Genomic DNA, 23,998 nt, shown 5'->3' with positions numbered 1-23,998 from the left:
TCATCCACGAAATAACATCCTCCACGAATTGAAAAATTAGGGTAATAAAGTCATATTGCCTTTTGTAGGTTTGTAGATATATAAGAATACACAAAATTACATCCCCACAAACCTGTAAAATTTAAACCATCCACGAAAATTGGCCCCCATGAAATTTAATGATTCCACGGTATTTGAATGGAAATATGACCTTGTATAATGATACACTAATCTCTTAGAATGCAGAGAAAATTGACACTTCAATGGATAGTTAAATTTCAGGTTAAAGATAGTTGTCAGAACAATATCGGTGTTCAACACTCTATATATTAGTCTAAGCACATTATTAAGCATGTTATCAGTCCATGAAATAGATAAACAAGTACAGTATATAATGTGTGAGTGGTGTTGATGTTTCAGACCCTACAAGAAGCCTTTGCCAGGTGTATCAATGTCCTCAGTATGATGAGTAAACCTGAGGATGTAGCTGTACAGGTAACATATTAACATGTATAAGAATTATCCGTGTACAGGTAACATTTTAACATGTATAAGAGTTATCCATGGGGTTTTAATTATCTATTAGATTTTGTTATGTGTCTGTATAGGTAACATGTATAAGAGTTATCAGCAGGGTTTTAATTATCCACCAGATTTTGTTTATTTGAATCCCTCAAAAATTTTTAAAGCTCATTTTTCTTTTTTTTACGAGTTTATGCATCAGTGCAAGATTCATTCAGGTATTGGTTTTTATGCAGGTGTGTTCACATATAGTGAAGTGCTACGCTGTAGCTTCTCAATTTGAAAGCTGTCGAGAAAAGATCCAAGAAATTCCAGCCATTGTCAAAGACATCAGTCGTATTCTGTACTACAAGGTAGGCCAAACAAAGACATCAGTCGTATCCTGTACTACAAGGTAGGCCAAACAAAGACATCAGTCGTATCCTGTACTACAAGGTAGGCCAAACAAAGACATCAGTCGTACCCTGTACTACAAGGTAGGCCAAACAAAGACATCAGTCGTATCCTGTACTACAAGGTAGACCAAAAAGATGCGCATTGATTTCTTTGCTTCATGGCATTAAGTACAAAACAGTGCATTGAATTTTTGGTGCATAGATTATAGTTGTTAATATTTGGCCATTGCATTATCTTGCCTCTAAAATCTTTTATGTTAATCATCCAGAACCTGGCCAAGTTGTGTTCAGTGGTGGCCCATTGTGTCAGTGCTTTCTCTGTGGACTTCTGGCTACAGACCAATCTATTCCAGTGCGGGGTCCTGTGGCATCTACTGTTGTATTTGTTTAATTATGATTACACGCTGGAGGAGGGAGGTGTAGAGAAGAGCGGGGAATCCAATCAGCAGGTCAGTCAACTCGCCCCCCCCCCCCCCCCCCCCCTGGAAAATTTGTCTCAAAAATCTCTTGGAATGTTGATTTAAACTGAGAAAAAATAGTAGAAAAATGAATGCATCTCTAAAACACTCTGAATAAGTTAAAGTTTACAGCATATAAACTGAGTGTATCTTTATTTGACAAAAGGAGGTCTCCAATAATCTGGCTCGCCTGAGTGTGAGGGCGTGTGCCAGACTAGGGGGTTATTTCCCGGAGAGCTCAGAGCTGTCCACCCCAGAAAACGTCCCTGTGAAGAAGTCACTCACTGCACTACTGACTCCATTCCTTGCCAAGAAACTGTCCAATGAAAACCCAAGCGAGGTGAGTGTCATTTACACAAATTTACTGAAGACTTGTAATATTTTTAGAATATGCAAAATATTATTTTAGGTTACATTTGCTGATACTTGCTTATTTCTTTCAGTTGCTGAAGTTGCTCAATAGTAATTCTGAGAATCCATACTTAATCTGGGACAATGCAACGCGAGCTCAGCTGACAGAATACCTGACAGATCAACAGCAACAAGTCATCAAGACGGTGAGTGTATACTCCTACCCACCGTACATCAACATCTATGCATGTGTTTTAGATACAATTCAGAACACTTGTGTCCACACCATTTCTCTGACTTATCTCCCATTACACTACCTGGTACATGTCTGAGCTTATTTTGATTTTACAGGGGGAGTGTGACAAACATTACGGATCAGAGTTTGTGTTTGAAATCCATGCCAAGGAACTGATAGTAGGAGACATATATGTTCGCATCTACAATGAGCAGCCCACTTTTCCTCTGGAGGTAAGTACCTGTACATGTAATCATAAAGAAATTTAGCTTGATTTATTATGCATGTTAACAATGATGCTCTTGTACTCTTCCCAGAACCCGAAGGGCTTCACTATTGACCTGTTGGACTTCATGGGCTCCCAGGCCCAGTATCTCCATTCCCTGATGATGCTGAATCAGAACAGTGGGCAGCAGGCGGGCCAGAGCGCCAGGCTGAAGCAGGTGGAAATGGCACTAGAGGGGCTGCGTAACGTCATCAGAAACAATCCAGGTGAGTGTTAAACAACTCATGTAAATAGTCAAAGATGCTCAAATCCATCAGTTAACAACTATTATATGTGTATATGTATTAAATTCAGATAAAATTTTTTTTTAAAGATGTTAAAAATTCTATTTACATGGCATGGAGAAAAGATTTTTAAAGCTGTATGCCCAGAAATAATTGTTCTGGTAGTTAATACATGTGCAGTCAAATAACGGAAATTGTCCATTTTATCAAAACCCTGTCTGATTAATGATATGCATGTTGTGGTACATTGTGTCTGAGAAATGAAAGCATCTCCTTTTCATTCTACAGGAGTGGAGATTCAGTGTATCGGACATTTCAAGCTTCTCTTCTGTCTCCTAAGGCTGGACGATTGTGCCAAACTGCAGCAGTATGCTCTAGAAGTAAGACCACAGCTAATACATATCAAATAGATATTTTAAAAAAAGTTAAAATATATGAGACCATGAAGAGAACACCTTAAATTGTTTTTTTTAACTGTGCAGGTGGTCAACAGTGTCACGACCAATCAGGAGTGTGTAAATGACATCTCAGCCTCAGAGGTGCTGGCTTACCTGTTAATGGCCCTTCCAATGCTACCCAGCTGTAAGTCAGACATAGATCAAAACGAGATTGAGACAGGCTCACATCAGATTCAAAGAGATTGAGAAAGGCTTATATACGGCCAAAAGAGATTGAGATATGCTCATTTCAGGGTTACAATACTCTGTACACATTGATTCTATGTACATTATGTATCGTTGTTTGATCTGACTGGAAGTCCCTCTTGTTTTACAGGTCAGTTACTGACTCTAGAGAGTTTGTTTTCTCTGATGTCCAGCACAAAGATAGTGAAGGAGGCCTTGATGAAGGGAGCCCCTATCTACCTCCTGGACTTGTTTGCCAATGCCACCAACCCAAACGTGAGAGAGAAGACCGCTGAGCTGATGGCCAAGATGTTGGCGGACAAGCTAGTGGGGCCAAAGGTCAGGATTATCCTGTCCAAGTTCCTGCCGGGAATCTTTATGGATGCCATGAGGGATTCTCCTGAAGCAAGTGTCCATATGTTTGAAGGTAGATATGCAGAACATGAGGATAGAACTATCGGTGCTTGAAGCATACTAACTATGTGTACTGACCCCAGGACCTTTAAAATTAGACGAGCTCACTTTTAATCTCAGTCTCACTCTTTCACTGTATATTCTTCTCTGGTTTTATGGCTTGGTTATATATAGCATGTCTAATTTGATCTTTCAAGGCACCCATGAGAACCCAGAATTGATCTGGAATGATGAATCCAGAGAGAAGGTGTCGGAAACTGTCAAGAAACTGAAAAACAGGTACATGACCATTTCTGATATACACATATCATGACATATGTACCAATTGCAAAGCCACTGAAGTTAAGATTAAAAGCCTATGCATTACATAAATCCCAAATGGCAAAATTGTTTGATTAATTAGCTATGCAAAGTGGCGAAATGTGTATGTAAATATTCTGAAATAATTTTTTTTTCAAGAGATGATCATGATATTCAAATGTTAATATTATTGACAGAGATTCATGCCAGACCTCTTAAAAGTTTCTCACTATTGTATTGAGTACAAGTTGGTTACAACATCCTCCTTTCCTTGTTCTCTTTGCAGCCATTACAAGGCCCAGAGGGAGAATCCAGACACGCGGTGGGGCCTGACCGAGGACTTCAGTGTGGTCTACTCCGACGTCCAGGGAGAGCTGACCATAGGAGGGGTATTCCTCAGGCTATTTATAGCCAACCCTGGGTGGGTTCTGAGGAAACCAAAGGAATTCCTGACAGAGCTGATGGAGAAATGGACACAGCTGATCACAGCTCAAAACAATGATGTAAGGAAGGGGTCTTATACTGTACTTTATATCAGTAAAATAGAGGAAAAAGCTTATAATTGGTTTTACAGAGTAACACGTATTTATTTATGAATTACACGTGCAGATCCAATAATAAATTCCTGGGAGTACCTTTTGTTTGTAAATGCATGTATTTGGTAGAATATAAAATTCATAAACAATTTATCAAACCAACCATTGTGACTGACTTCTGTGACCCCCTCTGTAGAATGAAACCCTGGAGACAGTGACTACAGCAGTAGTGTGTCTCTTCTCCTCCCAACCAGCTCTACTAGACCAGGTGCCCTCCCTTGGCTACATACCCAAAATTTTCAAGGCCATGAGCAGCAAGAACAACGCTGTACCCAAGGCTGCCATCCAAGTTGTCCATCAGTTGGCTGGTAATGAGGTAAGCAATAGTTTCTGTGGTTTTTCTTCTTGTAGAATAACAAACCATATAACAATTGCATTTGATTTTAAAGAGAAAAAAAAAACTTACACAAAACATACAGGCACACACATGTACACAAACCTGTATTTTGGCCTGCTTTCTGACCTTTGTGTTGTGTTACAGATATGTACCAGGAGTATGGCTGAGAAGGAGTGTCTGAGTGCTATGATGTAACAAATCACACTCAACATCAGTAAACATGTATTTTTTGATGGTTTCTTACCTGTAATTCCTGTTACAGATATGTACCAGGAGTATGGCCCAGGTGGAATGTCTGAGCGCGATGATGGTGGGGATGAAGAGTCGGCGGGACCAGATCGCCCTGGCGGCAGAGGCCCTGTACAAGATGTTTGACAAGGGAGAGGAGGAGCTTGTCTCTCAGGTGAGTCATAAAAGAGGAGCTCGTCTCTCAGGTGAGTCACTCATTTCATAGAGCTGTAGGTGAGTCAGTCTGATCATACAAGAATGAGCAAGATCACACACACACAGGTAAGCCAGCCATTTTATATTCATACATGGTATGTGAGTTCACAGGTACTCATGTGACTCAATCATTTTATAAAAAGAAAGATGAGGCCAAAGACTTTTAGGGAAGTCAATCATTATTTACTGTTTAGTGGATCGCTGGATATCAGTCTGTTTAAAAAAAAAAAGCCCACAACTACTGGTTATATTATGAATGCTGTATTTACCCGGTAAGAGACATTGGTTTTGTTTTCAGGCCATTAGGACGGATTTGGTGCCATTCCTGTTGAAGCTGTTGGAGGGTGGATTAGAGACCTTGGATAAGCCGGCGGCCACCAAAGCCCAGATAGTGAAGGCCCTTAAATCCATGCAGAGGTCCTTCCAGTATGGAGAACAGGTCAGTCGATCAAGATTAACTTGTCACTAAATACAAAGTTAAAATGTGCACAGTGTACTAATTGAAGAGTATTTAAAGCTAGATATTTAGTATTTTCTGTTTGAGACCACCTCATGTAAATTAAACTATAGTTGATAGTTTTTTTATGTTGCTTGCTTTTCTATAAAAATATTTGGTTCAGGGGTACACAACAAATAAAACTACTTTGCTGAAATGTAGATACCTGTGTGTATCTATTTGTTTATGAGTGTTTGAATTCCACAACACAAGGACAACATGAACATTTTCTTTCTGTCTTGCAGATAACCAACATTTTGGACAAGTCGCCCGTTTGGAGAGAGTACAGAGAACAGAAACACGACCTATTTATATCAGACACGCCCATTGCCGGTTACCTGACAGGTCAGAATATAACCAATCATCTGTTGTTGTACAAACAGTAGCAACTCAGTTCTTAGACAAAACTCGAGTGTAAATGTAAACTCTTGTTTGACCATTATATTTTGACAATTTTCTTATTGTCTTATTTTCTTATGTAGACCTGTACAGTATTTTTTGTTATTTAATTCTGATAAGTTTGAGAATGACTGAAGCATGACCAATCATTGCCCGTGATTGTTTTTTTTCCTCTGCTTTATTTTCTAGACTCCTCCAAAGGTAATGATGAATCGTGTGTTTGCTTTTTTTTCTATACTATCATGGCGTTACTTTTGATACTCTCTGATCAATGCGCTGATCAAAATTCTGCCTGCAGTCTGCTGGTTTCACCTCGAGAGCTGGATGGTCGCGGCCATTTTTCAGACAAAATAAATTTTCATAATAGAACACTGTATAAAGTTTCATGTAGAGGAAAACATTTAAAATTTAGAGTTAGTATTTACTGTGAAGTCATTAGAATTTGTGGTGGCTCAATTTTCGTGGTATTCGTTGGTATAGCCCTTCCCCACGAATTTACATCCTCAACAAAAAAAAATTCAGAAAGCGTGTTCTTCTTACTAAAAGTGAAAACCGATGCACACACGAAATTAAATCCCCGCGAATAATTAAAAAACGAACAATCCACGAACATTGGCCCCCACGAATTTAACTGATTCCACAGTATGGATTTTTTTCTTTACTACATGTAAATAATAGTTCATTTTTCAAAATTTAAGGTAGATCTGATGCTTAATTCTGTTGACATCCAGCCTTCTTATAACAAAAAATTAGACCTTGCATTTTTAATTGTCTTTCTGTTTTAGTTTTGGAATTAAAAAAAAATCTTTGGATAATTTACAATGTATAATTACAAATGATGGGTATTTGCTCAGTAAATAACTCAGAGAGGTTATGTATGTAAGGGTGTGAGTATGAAGGTGTGAGGGTTAGTGTTTGAGAGTGAGGGTAAGGATGATGTTTCGTGTGTAAAGGTGAGCTTTGTGAACAGTTACACTGTCTGGTTTGGGTAGAGTTTAGTTTGTGGTACGCACAATTATATTCCTACTAACATTGCAGTTTCTTCACCTAATTAAACTTGAATATAGAATAGGATCTTATGAATTTCTGTGCTGGTTTGATAGTCTGTAATGACCATTGATAATAAAAATCTGTTATTGAGATTATGTACCCGGTCCCTGCAATAAAAATTAGAACTGCTTGAAAATTAGGAGTTTTTAGTTATAATACTGGTACATGCTGTATGTATTGTAGCTCTGTAGAAAACAATCTCTCTCTCTCTCTCTCTCTCTCTCTCTCTCTCTCTCTCACATTTACATTGTAGTAGGTTTTATCGATGGCTTCTGTAATTTGTATTTATGTAAAACAACAATACAAATAAAATCATCCAGATAGACAAAAGAATAGTACCGCAATAGAAATACCTTCTTTAAAAAATGTCTAAGTCAGTTTCAGATATGGTATAATTTGAATCTGTACAATTTGCTTGAGAGCTATTGTTTATTGTCAGTCTTTTCAAGAATAATTGCAGATTTATGGGTTTGTGTTTGTTGATTACATTTTTGTAAAAACAGAGCAGGGGGATTTTTTTCCATAAAAATACATGCAAAGTTTAGATTCAATAATTGTAGTCTTTCATCCTCCTCAATTTTAAAATCAAAAAGTTTTCACCTAGTTTTTAATGTGATGTTCACTTTTTATTTTTTTTTCACTGAGTCTTTTTTTTTTTTCTTGTAATGCTTTGGAATGTCTCTGGTGAATGAAAGGGCATGCATAGATCAATATGATGGTGTGTCTGCCATAGAGTAATTGGTGATCGTGATTTGTAGCACTGAATGCATGTTAAGTTTTTTAGATGGGTGTGATATATATGCAGATTATTGATATGTAGACATTTATAAATGCATGCATATTACTCTGAACCTAGGAACATTGAGGATCAGTGTTCAGTCCTTTCCATTGTTATACCTGTTGTTAAGCACTCCGGCTAACATGATCGCATTTCTAATAAGCATTAATCTGAGAAATAAAGCAGTTATCATTTCTGTGTAACATATAAAATGTCCAAAGAAATCCTTCCTTGCAATATTCCTGTTTATAAATACTGTATCTGGCTTTTGTATCCACTACCATGAAAGATTTTTTCGTAGTTAAACAGGATATACTGCGAACAGATAAAGATTCCCCCATGTTTAAGAATGAAAAAAATATTAGTTATTTATAACTGAAGTGAAAATTGGTGTTTTGGGGGGTTTTTATTTGTTGTTCATAAAACCCTTTTTTTTTGTAAAATGCTAAACATGATTAGTAGGGAGTAGCACCTGAAAATTTACCATTTGCAGAATTAAAAACTTTTGACAATGTTTTACAGCTTGAAACTTTTGATTGAGAGAAAATTGTCAGTCGTGACCAAAGTTATTTTGGGGACAGAACATTCTGCTATCCAGATAATGACTTCTTGTTGATGTGTTACTATCTGAAGTGGTCATTGTTGGCCTCTCTGTACTGATGATTTTGTTGTGTTGACTCATTAACAAACCAGTAGAGCAAGGGTTGTTTGTGTTTTGTCACTTTTTCTTGTTTATGCCAAGATAAATTTGTAGAACTGTGGATGATTTGTTTATTTAAACATGATTTTGGCCAAACTCCTTGAAGGTGGAATAACACACCTGGAAAAAGTCACTTGAATTAACAGTAAATTATTTGATTATGAAAGATATTATGATAAATAAACTGTACATATGTCAAATAAGCGAAAAATTTGCAGTTTGGGGATAAAAAATTAATATCTATAATACTCGATTCAGTAAGTAACAGCAAAAGCCCCCATTGGATTCGAACTAGGGATGTACGGATCACAAGCCTAACACTTTAACCACTCGACTATGAAGTAAGGTACATGTTGCCGTCGATTAAATCCTTTTAATATTACGAAATGTTGTTTCGATCAGATGTGTTATTCCACCTTAATTAAGTAAAAGATGTGTTAAAAGTCTAATAGAAGCTATAGGAATAATTACCTGTTATATGACATTAAAATTAAGAACTTACTTTTGGGCTTTTAAATTTAATAAAACTATTGAAGATATATGTTCTTTACTTTCAAGTTAGCATAAGTAGAACCAATATGTTGTATGGAGATTGTTAAAATGACCAACATTTTAAAACCTGTATTTAGAGGATATAGGGGGACAAAAGTTACAACTTTCATGTTTGTTTATCTGACTGATGTATTGTATAAATTGTAGAACCCATGGGACCTATTGTTTGTAAGTGACTAAGTCTGATGATGTTGGACCCATGTTGCATTGTATGACCCACAGGACTTATTTTTGTTTCTGTCTTTGGTTTATAAGGCCCAAGGGACCTATTGTATGTTATTTGTTTTTGTCTGTAGTGTATCTAATATTGTAGGACCCATAGGACCTAGTGTTTGTTTATAACTGGTATATATGTTGTATTGTAGGACCTATATAACCTATTGTTTGTTAGCCTGACTAATCTATTCGTTGTGTTGTAGGACCCACGGGACCTAGTGTTGCAGGGTACCTTACGGCTGGAACACGGTCCACCATGCCCGACCAGCCACCCCCAGTAGACAGGCATGATGACCTCCTACACTGAGGCTCCGACTGACCTCTCAGTCAACGGTCAGCGACAGCAACTGGTGGACAGAAAGTGATCTCTCATCAGACAATTCATTCATCTTTGGATCAGTGTTGGTGCTTTTCTGTTGTAGTTCTAGGATGGTCAAGGATATTTACAACAAATTTTAGTGTTTTATCATATACAGCTTATGTGAATTTCCACTAAATGCTTCCAGCAAATTCCAATTCACAGCTTTGATTGTTTGTCTTCATGTATCAAGACTACGATTCAGCATTGTATAGCGTTAACAATTACCAGTAGGATGAAGTCTGCAAAAGAATTAAGGTTTTTAGCCTTCTTCCCTTCAAACTTTGATTTTACATTAACTGATTTTATCAGGGATTAAGGGAGTATATTATAGTCCATGTTGGTCTGCTTTATCAAATTGTATTTTATGCCATGTCTGTTATTGTGTAATACATGTCTGTATTCAGTTTGACCTTGACCTATGGGGGCAAAGTCAAGGAATTTTCTTGCAATATTTTGTTTTGTTGTTTGTTTTTCTAATTTTCACAGGTTTTTGCAGCTTCAAACTGAGATTTTTAGAAAATTATTGTTATGGGTTAAGAAATGAGATAATTGTGAATTTTAAATCATGTAACTATATATTAAAAATTACATGTACATTGTACACCAAAATGTGTCTGGAATGCAAAAACAGTGGAGTTGGTACAGCTACTGGTAATGGTAGTTAGCTCTCCTTTTCATGGGGCTACATGTATTTGTTATAGATTGAGGTCACTGAAACATGACAATTTCATGATTCAATGAAAGTGAAAGCACCAAAGTGAAAATAATTGTTAATGTTAAGGATTCAAGGAACATCTTACTGATATTATCTACAATGTTGCTTTTCATTCAATCATTAGTGAACATTAATCAAAACTGAGAGGAGATGAAATACTGCAATAACTAATGTACTCGGTTCTGAGTTCTGTAGTTTGACCTGTTGGAAGAGTCCGGCAATATTGATGCAATACACTTGATCAATTGGCAAGATTACCACTTTACCTAACTTTCTTTGAAATGAAGTGTGAATATTTTATAAATGTTAACCAACGGGTATATCATCCATTGATGTTGCTAAAGCTTTGAGAGTCAAAGGCAACCACGCTACACACCCCTAGATATCTTATGTCAAAGAAATGGCATCATGTCATTGGTTGAAAATGTTTTTGTTGATACTGTTATGTTTGTGTGTATAGGGATTCAGATTGAATATTCATGATAATTCATTTCGTTAGTCTTACAATTTTGAACCATTATGTCTCTATATAGATATATATAGTTATTATGATTATGTTTTAACTCAGTTGTTGTCTTAAATATGATATATAGGAATACATTACAATTGAAATCATTATGTCATAATTTTAAGTATGGTATACAATTGACAACATCATGTACATTTATATGCATAATTATACAATTGGAATCATGAAGTTAAATTGATTCAAGTGTTATCATGTTTCATGTATAGGAATACAATTGAAATTATTATGTTGAAATATTATGTCTAGCTATTCAATTGAAACCATCAAATCTATGTACATAGGTATACAATTGACGTCATGATCATTAGGAATACAAGTGAAATAATGCTGACTCAGCAACCCAGCCAAACAGGCACCCGGATGTGGTTTATATCTGTGTCTCTGATTTTATGTCGGTTCATCCTCATTGTTATCATTAAAGAATCCAACATATACGCCGTCATCTTTCTGCTGATTTTAGTCAATATGAAATGGTTTAAGCTTGTTGCTTTTAAGCTTAACCCGACAAGAACTGGCTTAACACGGTCTTTCATTGTTAGATGTTAATGGTGAATTGCACCGTTCGGCCAAAAAAAAAAGAATTTTGTCCAGCGTAAAAAGGGAATCCGTTCCAGCAGTGAAAGGTTCTGTCCAGGTGATCTGATGGCGACCGCCCAGGGATCATATCTGGTCTTACCTGGCTGATGTACGAGGGGTCGATCACGCCCTGTCACGTAATGGCCGCGGGTTTTATGTAATCCAATTAAGTCCCTAATCTAATTACTTTAACGTGACCAGCGGGTTGTTCATCGTACGCTCCGGCGGGTTTTACCAGACCGTTTCTTGTTTTGCGGGGGACATAAGGTCAGTCCTTGTACAAGAACTATCTCATACGATATATTATTATCAACTGGAAATGTATGAACGAAACAGAATATACATGATTTTACATTTGTTACGATCATTGTCGTACACTATGTAAATGAATTCATGTTAACTTATGGACATTCACTGTACTCTAACTTTATGCTCCTTAAACCATACTCGAAAGTCAACCACTAATACATGTACGTATTTGGCGTTTCGGCGACAGTTGGTTAGGAAGACTGAATCTGGTTTAGATGCATGTAGAAAACATTGGTTATTTATCTTTATATAGGATTTTTGACGCTTAATCCAAGAGGTAGAATCAAAAAAATTGTTTAGTAGATTTAGATGTCAATATGCTCGAACATTTCATTACTGGACCGTGGGGACAAGGAAGTGGTCCTATTTACGGTGAGTCAGTATGATGGACCGGGAGTGCTGTAGCACCTCTTGTCCCATATCATCTGACCCTCGTCAACTGGCTTCCACTCTCGCCACGTGTTACAGTACAAGTCAGATTGCTGCAGTACGACTTGATGTACGGGCACCTGCTTGCACGTGGGGTTCATCTGGTGGCATAGAGCGCGACCCCGCGTGACACTGTTAATTTCATCTCAAGTTGATAAAAAAAATCCTCAGGTTGTGTTTTATTTGTTACGCATGGTATAGTCGCCAATTAGGTATCAACCATTTTTATTCTTTTCATATCCATACATCCACTTTTTGTTTATTATTCCACAAACGTCGCTCTGAGTGGCAAAGAAAAGTTACCTTTACATTATGTTCTTATACCATACAACCTTGAAATTTGAATAAAAAATGATGAACACCAGTTTTTATGCAATTATCGTTGTCACTGTATAAGTTTTAATACTTGTTTTCCTGTCCTTGGACGCAACCCATTAAAATCTCCATAAATGATGCTGTGTTAAATGTGCCTGTCAGACTCCTTTTCTATACTCTGTTCTTGATTCGCATTTAAATAATGCCATTAAACAACGGCAACCCCAATTTTTCATTTTTTTTCCCCCTCTAGTTTTGGTGCCTTCTGATGAGAACAGTTGTATAATTTGCATTCGTAGCTATTATCAATGCCTAATGGAAAATTTTTAATGGCTATTATATATGCCTATGTATTTTTTTTTTGTTTTCATGAAATTATTCTTGATAATATGGTACATTAAACTCTGTTGCATACTAATATGTATATGTAAAAGTTAACATGTGTTTATGAATGTGCGTATTGATAGCGTTGTATCGATAAACCAGACCCAATTGTTCTTTATGTGTAAGTACATGTCATCTGTATACATGTATATTTCATCTGCAATAATTATTCTTCTCATGTATATATGTATATTGTACATGTAATATTACATGTATATGACCATGTATTTAAAATGTGCTTTCTTGTTTCCCGTTGTTGGCCCATAATAGGCAAACATATTTAAAAAAGCATATGAACTTAAAAGACGCAGGTTAAATAGATAAAACGTCTCTTATAAACACTCGGGCCGTTGTGACAAAGTACAAAGTTTTAATCCTGGCCCTGCTGTCACATAAATGGTCTAATCACTCAACTCGGTCCTCAACTCAAATCCTTAAAGAAAAGGTACATAAATTTGAAGTAAAAACTCAGAAATTGAGTCTGAGTATTGACTTGAGGGAAATTGGTGAGAGTCGAGCCTGAACGCATTTGGGAAACTTTTTTATGGGGGGTTGGGGTACCGAGGTTTAACAAGAAATTGATAAAGTTGGTCAATATCAAATGACTTTATTGTTGGCGTGGCCGATTTCCCGTTTTATGTCAGGATTGAGGAGACACACCCACCTGATGGCGGGACCACGGCGCGTTCGATTGCCTCTGCGGTCAGTGGCTGATGGCAGGTGACAAAGGAACTGCTTTGTCATGTATATACCGTGTCTTATTAATTGACTTTTAATATACTTTCAAAAACAAAGTTTATTACGAAGAGAGTTTTCAATCATCGAATATCAACCTAATATACCAAAAATAATGGCCTTACATTACATACAATGATAAATGGACCTAGGTGATTACCAAATACATAATAGTCGTGATCGGAATTAGACAAAGCGAATCCTCCACCGCGGACCGATAGTCTCCAGCCCCTGTGTTTTATGGCGGGAACATCACTGTCCACAGCCAATCCGCTAACACCGTGTTTACTGTTTTTGCACAAGTAGGTCCGAGAGTAAACAAGGTAATTTTGGCTGACCGTCACCGTGCGGCTCCCGGCTGTCAGAGGGACAGGTCACTTACACGTCACTCACCCTCACCCCCGGCAGTCGGACGTCCAATGCTGTCCACTTCTAACAATACACTGCCTTCACGTTGTCGGAACTCGGGGGTGATTCAATAACAAGGCCTCTATCTGTGATTTTATCGGGACATTTCAAATTATTAAGGTAATTTTTTATGTCATTCATAGATATATACAAATGCAGGTATTTCGTATATTTTAAACATTTTGGGTTTTTTTTCTACACAAAATAAAATCTTGACGTTTGCGTTTTGAAAATTACGAGAATCATGCACATTTTAAATTAACAAGCTATATACACCAGGAAGGTAATTATCTGGTTTAAGATTAATTGATATGCACCTCCCAGACTATGAAAACCAATTTCATGCTTAAAATTGTGTGATAGGGTAGAGGTCATCTGATTAAAATGTATTTATGCATGTGTGTAAATTGGGACAAGACATCAATATTATTTAGAGGTTCTCCGCTCATGGACTCGCATCTCTAGCTGGGATTTTCAGTTAACGACAAGTACATCTCTGTATAGCTTAATTGTAATTCATCATAGGTTAGTTCAACGTAAAAAGTTTTAAAGTAGGTGTTAAAACTGCGTATCAACAAATTTTAATTTTCTTTAAAATATTTCAATGCGGTTTAGCTTAAAACGATATATAAGACGTACAATTTTTTACCTTTTAGATGAACGGATAATCCACCGAGGATATTCAAGAGTTTGCAAAATGGCTCTGGCTGTGTTGCGACAAAAGCAATCCCCAAAACGTTCTGGTAAAACTAACAAAGCAGTGGCGCTTGCAAACGCCGCGAACATCACGACAAATGAACTGAACATGCGTGACGCCAACGGGCGGACGGTGCTGTTTTACGCCGCCCGTTACGGGAAAATCCAAGCCGTCAAAAACCTGCTCAACGCTGGAAGTAATCCCAACATCGCTGACGTCGACGGCAGTACGCCGCTCCATGAGGCAACGGAACGTTGCCATTATGACGTCATGAAACTCCTGCTCAGCAATGGTGAGTAAAAGTCTCTTACAAACTAGTAATTCAAACATCAACCAAACATTTATTGCTCATTTGAATTTTTTTGCTTTTTACTGTGGAAGATATATGAAGGAAGATAATATCTGAACAACATCTGAATAAAAAATGCAAAACACACAATTTTGAATAAACTTTCTCGCTACCTTATTTTATTGATGTAAACAAAATAGTTTAGCTTTCGTACAATTTTGTTTTTTGTTTTTTTTTTAAGAAAAAAAACCCAAAAAATATTTTTTTCTGTGTAATCGTTTCCCCAAAACTGTTTTAAAAAATTGAGGGCGCATTTGATTTGCAGCAATGAATAATTTTTGAAACCACGAGGTCTCGTAATTAATAAGATACAGAGCTTTGAATGACATTAGTGAATTATCGTGTTCACGTCGTTAAAAATAACAAGCCGACAAAATATCATAAATTGTTTTAGAGGAAGCTGTTCATGGAAACAAATTAATTCATTACATTTATTTTGGACGACGTGCACGTGTGTAGCGTGTTTAGGTTATTAATGATATGAATACTCCATTCTAATACACTCCATTTTTACGACTTGTCAGTTTATATACTGAACAAATTTATTATCACGACATAAAACATATTTTCGACACACATAAAACAAAACACTGGTATTAGAAAGACAAAGAAAATAGCTTCTATCAACTCATATAGATTCGAATTCTTGGTCCGTCACCTGCTTTCACCTGAAACTTCTATTACCTTTATACGATCCAGACATGCACAATGTACATGCATGCATGAAAATTGTCACTGATGCACACGTGGGATTGATTTATACCTTCTGCCCCTGACACACTGCATATAGCCCTGACAGTAAACATCTAACGTTATATATTGTCAGCGGTCAGAATGATAGTTTATGGAGATTATAATCTCTAATGGACATTGACTCGCCATATTGTTAACAGCAAAAAAAAAAAAAGTACGCCATCGAAACGAATGAGGCGTTTTATTTTATAAGGTACAATTATATAAGAATTTCATGTAGGAAATTTTTCTCGTTTATAAATTAATTAACATGCACACATACTAGTGTATCATAGGCGGATGACAATATTAATATCATATTTTTGGGAGTTGATTTTTAATCAACTCTCCTATGCAGTTACTCTGGCCAACCGAAAGTGAAACAGTGTTTGGACCTAAGCACAAATCACCACCGCTGACAAGACGTTGATCTTGAAAATAATAGATAAATTCGGTGAACTGTATGCTGTACCATTGTTTTTCAAAAGAAACGTATCTATAAATACCTTGAAAATAGCCAGATTTTATATAGTACGAACAATTCAATTGTTTATTGTAGTTGCATGTATTCCTACGCTAGAGTTCAATATAGTCTCGTTTAACCAGACGCTCGGCTGTCTCCGTAAATCTCGGACAAGCAAAGAGGCTCTCTTGGTAGTCGGAGATAAACGAAGACAGCCGAGCGTCTGGTTGTACGAGACTAGAGTTCAATATTGCTTGGATCCAGACGTGTACAATTTTTAAACACATTTTGATTACTGATACACAGTTTGATGGAATTAATTCTATCTTTAAATATTACACAACATGATTCATATGGGGTTTTCTCGAAATTCTTGTCGGAAAAGTTCGAGAATTCATACTATAAAAATTTGCATAACATATCGTTGATTTTAAAATTGATAATAATCAATAAAATCAACTCCCGACAGTACTTCAGTACTTTGTTTAGAATAAGTACCGAAGCAATTTGGAGTTTTCTTTAAGGAGGTATGAGACACCTCCATATTGTAACGTATATACTTCCGATCGAAATAAACAATAAAATCAAGCATAATTTTATTAACTTGTTCTTTCTCGAAATTGTTACCTAACAGCGTAGCGCAATGGTTTAAGTACAAATTTGTAAGTCAAGAGATCGAATCCTGCTAGGGCAATTATAATTTTTACCTTTCCAAAAAAATAAAATATAGTTTTTGGTCAAATATTGTAAAATTTTAAAACGGTGAAAGTATTTTGATTAAAGTGTAATTTTATCCACATTAATATCGACAGTTATTTCATGCCACCTTAAATGTACAATGGTTTATTTGTCTTTGACAGGGGAAACCCAAGTGAACGCCAAGAACCGACACGGACAGACGGCGGCCATGAAGGCGGTGCTGTACGACGACTTAGAGGCTCTCAAACTGCTCCATAAAGCCGGTAGGTGGCAAGGTCGTCGGCACTTCCGCCCGTCCGCGGTCAGAACAAACCCCATAACTGGTCACCATCAAATCGTGATTCCTGGTGTCTGTGTCTTGGTGTGGTTTAATGAACACAGAGCTTATGAACAGATCAGCAATAAATAGGACATAAAGTTAGGCGAAAGGGAAACAAACAAAGCTATAAAATCCCTAGATGCCGTTAATAGAGCTTTCGGTTCTCCTTTGTCATATAGCACGTGTTTTGCCAGTTGTTTAAAATTACAAAATGATATAAGCAGGTTTTTCCCTACCAATATCAGACAACCAGTCATTTACTTGTGTGATTTTAAAATCATATACTAGTTTTTTAGATATTACATTAAGCATTAATGAGTACTGAGAATTTAGACTGCCAAAATAGGTTATGTTGAATAAGAAAAAAATAAAACTGTTGAACTAAAGTTTATTATTTTTAACATTTTTATGATAATTATTTTCGTAGGTGCCGTGCTTGATGAACAAGATTCCACGGGGAAAACGGCATTATTGATTTCAACCGGCGAAGGTCGAGAACGGACGACGGAATACCTCATCAAGAACGGATGTGATATCCACAAACGGGACAAGCTCGGCCAATCAGCGCTCTACCTCGCCGTCGCATCGTCCAATGTATCGATATCCTCCTCGGAAAATATACGTAAACTCCTGCGAGCAGGTAAATCACAAGAAACTTACAAGGCCTTGGTGGTTTGGGATACCTTGAACCTCGAAATATTAATATGGATGAATGAACATCAAATTATATATATTATCACCTTTTAAAATTTTCAAGTTACATGTAAAATATTTGACCGTAGAATAGATATCAAAAACTTTTAAGGTATCCGATTCATATTTATTTACGACCTTATTTTCCAACCTTGAATATCCATCATGTATTAAATACTCTGATATTTATTTTAAGCACTTTAGAGTAGAAAAGGATTAACCAAGAGAATTTTTTTTTAAAAATATTACCTACGCAGTATTTAATTAATCAAGATTGCATGTCTATGGGGGCAAGCAAATTTTTTAAAAAGTAAATTACTAAGAATATCACAATATCGAGATGTCCTGATAGCTATATATCTCCTTGAATGAGATTTAGATTGCCTGGGGTTTTTTTTCATAAGAACCCTGCGTTAAACTGTTTTATTACCTAATCAAAGGGATTTTGTTGTTTTATTACAAATTAAATATTTGCGTCTATTTTGAACTGCCAGTCAATAGACTGCGATCTATTAGGCCGCCGGTCAATAGACTGCGATCTATTGGACCGCCGGTCAATAGATTGTGATCTATTGGACCGGCAACGTGTACATGTATGTTATAATGTTACATCCTTTCTCAGGGAATGTATATTTCTTTACATAGACGCTGTTTTTAGTACTTGGTGAATCCAAATTCAATGTTATCAAAATGGAGTATCAAATATTCAACAGTTTTAAGACCGCGGAACATTAACTGGCAAGATTGGAAATATACAGCGTACGTCAATTTCACTTGTTGCAGTCAAAACATTTGAAATGGGCGGAAACAAATTGACAGGGACGTCTGAGAAAACATTGGATTGAAACTGTACATGTAGTTATAGGAAATGTATTTTCAATTCACCTCGGCATTTCTAACTTGCTATATACATGCCAATTAAAGCGATCGAAAAACATTATATTTAGTATCAGCAAAGGACAAAATTTAAAAAAGGATTTTAAAAAATTATTTTACCAATAAGTATATACCGGTAATCAGCAAATATGAGAAGATTTCAATTCGGGAGAGATAATAGCAAGGCATTGTCCGATGACTTCAGAGAATCAGTCGTCACAAGTCTGATATCAAGTGAGGTTTATTCACAGAGAAGATCAATCAAAGTTCCCATTAATAAGATTAAAATCATATCCAATAATAGAATATATAAAATTTTCATATAAGATGTCATCGGACAATGCTTTGCCCTGCGTATGATATCTCCGAATTGGTATTTTTTCACATTTGCTGATTATACTTATTGATGAAATAAAAAAAAATTCAACCGCTTTTCTGATACTAATTAAAATCTTTTTCGATCGCTTTACATTAGTATGCAAGTTATAAATGCTGAGGTGGATTGAAAATACATTTCCTATAACTACAGTTTCAATCCAATGTTTTCTCAGACGTCCGTGTCAATTTGTTCCCGCCCATTTCAAATGTTTTGACTGTAACAAGTGAAACTGACGAAAGCTGTATATTTCCAATCTTGCCAGTTAATGTTCCGCGGTCTTAAAGCCTCATATAAGGTAAAAGACTATTCAAAATCTAATGGGTTGAAGACTCCGCCTTCTTTGTGTAAACTGATATTAAATTGAGATGTTGTAATTTATGTTCCTTAGCTTTTATGTTCTAGCCAAGGAGACTGAGCTTGTTTTTTGCTTAAGCAGGCATAAGACAGAACACATGTGTAAGAATGGAAATTGTCATTTATTTAGTAAATGACGAAAAGATATATACAAAATAGGGGGCATTCAAAAACATGTTACATAGTAATAAAACATGTGGTGCTGAATGCAACCATGACCCCCTATTATACACACATATGTAAAATAAATATCTACACAAAACACAAGGTAGGGGGCCGAAGGACTAGAAATAATATGTAACACATGTACAAAGAATACATGACAGACCCCCTACTGTAGACACATAAGTAAAAACAAGCATCCAAAAAACTGCCTGCCCACAAAAAAGGTTTGGTTTCTTTGGTGCATGTAAAAGATGAAAACAAATCTTAGTATATTGCATAATGGCACGAAAACCATCTGCAAATTATAAACACGGAAAACTTAAAAAAGGAATTAGGTAATAAAACAATTATTTAATGCTTGAACAGTCAATAGACCAGAATTTTTCCCTTGGTGCAGGGAACAGCTCAGTATGATCTATTGCCCTCGGCCGTTGGCCTCGGGCAATAGATCATACTGAGCTGTTCCCTGCACCTCGGAAAAATATTCTGGTCTATTGACTGCTCAAGCATTAAATAATTGTATACTATCGTATTTAAGGGTATTGTTTGGAGGGAGACCGCCATTGGTTGGATAAAGCAGGCGTCGACATCGAGTCTCTACGTCATCGGAATATTTTCCAGAGACTAATCTCCCGGATCAGGATCGGGACTGTGGGTTCCGGTCGACGTCACAGTGAAAGTGTGTCCGACTTCCGTCGCCACAGCGAGGGCGTGGCAGATTTCAGGAGCGTCAACGGTGGTGTATCGGAACCACACCCCAGATTTGGGACCCGAAGCAACTCATGTGACCTATAAAGTTCTGACTCTCTAAATTCGTTATTACATGTCTAAAAACCTATCCATCAATGCAACCGAACTTCACCCCATTCCAGACAGGTTTCCGCGAGTGGGTAACCAGGAGTATCTTGTGTCCCCTGGAAAACCGGGGATTCAATAAGACTGTCTAAAAATGTTGTGATACAAAGCGGGTGTGTATAGATTCATGTACTTGTAATGATCGTAGTGAAACTTCAACATCGGTGCAATTTAACTCACCCTACTCGATCAGCTGTACCCGCGGTGCCGGTAAAACAAATGGTCATGTTAGCCAAAGTAGGAAATGGACAAGGCGATTTTGAATTGTTGACTCTCGTGTATTTATTTTGACCCGTGTTGAGGTATTTAGGTGTCTCGTCTAGTGCTATATTATATGTAGTTTGTTTATGTGTTTATGTTTTATTTTAGTGTTACAAGTTATACTTGTGTTTGATTAAAACTGTTTATTCAAAAGTTATTGAATCAGATTCATTTACCTTATGTCATAACGTTGAAATTGCATATTTCATTATAACAGAACAAGTTTATAGCTAAGTGGCATTTACACCACGACTTGGCGTGTACCAAATCAGAATTCCTACAGAAGATTTGTCAATCGTTAAACGTGGCAATGTGAAACTACATATCATTACAGACACTGTCCTGCTTTTCTCTAAAAAAAAATTTCACCTAACAAGTATACAGCATGTTTAAAAAAATCTGGGATATAAACTTAGTAAAGTCACGTGATCAAATAGTGTGAAGCTCAAAGGGCTGATCAGAACGTTTAATCACGCACTAACCAAGTTCGTATCAAACTATATTTACATTTTCAATTGTCTTTGTCTGTGATAACATTACGAATCAAATTTGAACCCAATAACTTCATAAAACATTAATCAAAATGGGCGTGTCTTATGGCATAACCGAAAAACGGTATTGGCTGCGCCGCGTAGAAATACATAGCATGTACGTGCTACATGTACATAAAAAATACAGGTTTTAAAATAATGTTGTTTTAAAGTGTACAAATTGGAAATAATATAAACATACGTAATAAGGAACCATTCTTTGAATATTATGAGGTGGTAATTTCGATCATAGCGTGGTAAAATCTATCATACATGTAATTAATTCTTACTATAAGAGTCGGAAAAATCCGAGAGGACCCGAAGGAAACTAAAATCGATTAGGATAAAAGCGTGTGAAAAGCGAGCAAATCGTTTCGTGAAAACCGTTCAGCGTTTCGCGTAAATCGTTTAGCGATTCGGGCAAAGCGTGCAGCGTTTCGTGAAAACCGTTCAGGGTTTCGTGTGAACCGTTTAGCGAGCGTGTGGTGTAGTAGTACGTTTCAGGGTCTGTAAACCCCTTCGGGCTTTATTAGATTTGACCACGCCCCGACCAAAATTATCACCATATAATACTCAAAGAATGATTCCTTATTCCTTAATTCTAAGCGGTTAGCGTATACTAGTACGCTAAAAGCTATATTCCATTAAGGACGTTGGATCCTGCGATCAAAAGTCTTAAAGTTTTTTTTCTAAAGTAATTTTTAAAAATCTACACACATTGGCGCTACGGTGTATTTAATATGACCTTTCTACACTGAAAGTGCAGATTGCACTTAAATCGCTTTTCCCTCTATATTTTATTATAGGAATGAACCATGGCATCAACTACAAATTTATACTATTTAAAATAAATAAAATTAAAATTATCATAAAGAAAAATGTTACAATTTCTTCTCGTAATTAATATTTTGACCTTTTTGCACTGATAAAACGCTATTTTTATTCATTGCCAATTCAACATGTAACGAAATTATTTAAAAGTCTCAAAGTTTTTCTCAAATTATGATGAACTTGTCAGAAAAATCTTGAAATTTCAGAAAATAAAACAAAAAGTATGGGTCTATTATATAAAATTTGAGATATGGCACGAAATAAGCTGATTTTAGGCAAAAATTGGGATTCATTTTTCCTTGACTTTTATGAAATATAAATTACATTTGCCAATACGTGTCGATAGAAATATTGAAAAATTGTAAAATTATGTTTTTCGTAACAAAATGAAGATATCATAATGCACAAACTACCTGGAAATTTTGTTTACACTGAAAATAAGGAAGCTAAAGTGACGGTACTCTAAAACAACTGAGTTATGAAAAATGTTCATTTTCTTCTTAAAAACCTTCCACCACAAAATACAGTCCCATACTAAACTCTGTAAAAATGTAATGTTTCCTTTAATATTTTATTTAAGATAGTTTAATTGGCATTATAAAATTTGAATTTATAAGTAGAATCAATATATGATGCATAATTTCTAGAATAGAGGTGACCCAAAATGGCTACCCAAAAACAGAGGAACGAACCTCTTTAAACCAAAACTATTATGCAACCGCATATTTGTCAAAGTGCTACCAATGATCAATGATATTATAAGGGAACAAAAACATGAAAAATTACAATGATGCAAGCATTTACTGAGTTTTGGTCCAGCTTTTAGAAAACATAGACCGGAATTAGAGGAAGGGAAAGATATTTGCCAGTCACAATTAACGTTAAATATTGATTTTTTTTTCATTATTTGCAATTTTTAATGCAAATACATAAATCCAAAAAACAAGCTTACTACCTGCTTTCAAGTGCTATCAGAGTACTATCAGTACTTTGGTTTTTTTATTACTTATATTCACATTTGATAAGGACAAATCGTTCAGAATGTTTGATATAATGGTAATCAGTGTGACGTCATTGAAAAGTTCACACTGAATTGAATGGGTTTTTTTATTCTACTGGTATAGGTTCATGTAAAAAGCATATTTGAAAATGTAAATGATTTAACAACCAGTTTTTACCGGTGTTGTTGTTGTTTTTGGGGGCAAATATTTTGTAACTGGAAAAAAAGAGACTCTGATTTTAGCCAAAACACATTCTTTGCAATCGATACATGAAGTTGATATCTAACAATTTACATCACTGAGTGAGCCATGCTTTTGATTTTATTTTAAAGATTCATTAGACTTCTCTAACAACTTTGTTGAAGTTTAATTAAATATTCTTAAGGTTTTAAAGCGATTCCATTGATTTTAAATCTTTAATGTCAGAAAACAACATTTTATGAATACAAGGAATTGGTTAGTAGCCCGGATGTATGTGGGCGAGTTGTTGCGTATAAATATGGGAATATTTATTATATTCTTATTGTTTGTTAGCTAGATGATAAAGTGGTGTCATTTATTATATCAAGGCTATAAAAGTTGCATTGATGCCATGGTCACTTCTTGGTTTGAGATCATTTTGTTCTCAACCTACCGATTACACACATGTTAAACAAATAAAATCCTATTTGGTATCTC

At 36.0% G+C, this 23,998-nt stretch overlaps 2 protein-coding genes across 5 annotated transcripts in view; both read left to right on the top strand.

Annotated features, from left to right (window-relative positions):
* The window catches only part of LOC128191630 (dnaJ homolog subfamily C member 13-like), a 28,255-nt gene extending 16,853 nt beyond the window's left edge, over nt 1-11,402 (top strand). For 2 of the 4 annotated variants that reach the window (XM_052863807.1, XM_052863806.1), the window contains 17 exons: nt 400-474; nt 738-854; nt 1,166-1,345; nt 1,521-1,694; nt 1,798-1,911; nt 2,057-2,173; nt 2,258-2,432; nt 2,739-2,830; nt 2,933-3,032; nt 3,225-3,500; nt 3,685-3,766; nt 4,074-4,290; nt 4,520-4,699; nt 4,983-5,123; nt 5,463-5,603; nt 5,906-6,005; nt 9,559-11,402. In XM_052863807.1, coding sequence (XP_052719767.1) covers nt 400-474; nt 738-854; nt 1,166-1,345; nt 1,521-1,694; nt 1,798-1,911; nt 2,057-2,173; nt 2,258-2,432; nt 2,739-2,830; nt 2,933-3,032; nt 3,225-3,500; nt 3,685-3,766; nt 4,074-4,290; nt 4,520-4,699; nt 4,983-5,123; nt 5,463-5,603; nt 5,906-6,005; nt 9,559-9,662 — 2,385 coding nt within the window. In that variant the 3' untranslated portion in view covers nt 9,663-11,402. The other 2 variants (XM_052863805.1, XM_052863804.1) reach the window with 1 other exon arrangement.
* Nucleotides 11,403-14,018: 2,616 nt separating this feature from the next.
* On the top strand, nt 14,019-21,113 carry LOC128191632 (ankycorbin-like). The gene is made up of 5 exons (XM_052863809.1): nt 14,019-14,236; nt 14,773-15,105; nt 17,218-17,319; nt 17,803-18,015; nt 20,381-21,113. Exons 2-5 carry the CDS (start codon nt 14,814-14,816, stop codon nt 20,635-20,637), a joined length of 864 nt encoding a protein of 287 aa, XP_052719769.1. The 5' UTR covers nt 14,019-14,236; nt 14,773-14,813; the 3' UTR covers nt 20,638-21,113.
* The last annotated feature ends 2,885 nt before the right edge of the window (nt 21,114-23,998 follow it).

This window comes from Crassostrea angulata, chromosome 7 (genome assembly GCF_025612915.1).
Source record: "Crassostrea angulata isolate pt1a10 chromosome 7, ASM2561291v2, whole genome shotgun sequence".
Lineage (NCBI taxonomy): Eukaryota > Metazoa > Mollusca > Bivalvia > Ostreida > Ostreidae > Magallana > Magallana angulata.
Note: the sequence above shows the minus strand (reverse complement) of the source record. Positions and strands in the feature narration are given on the sequence as shown.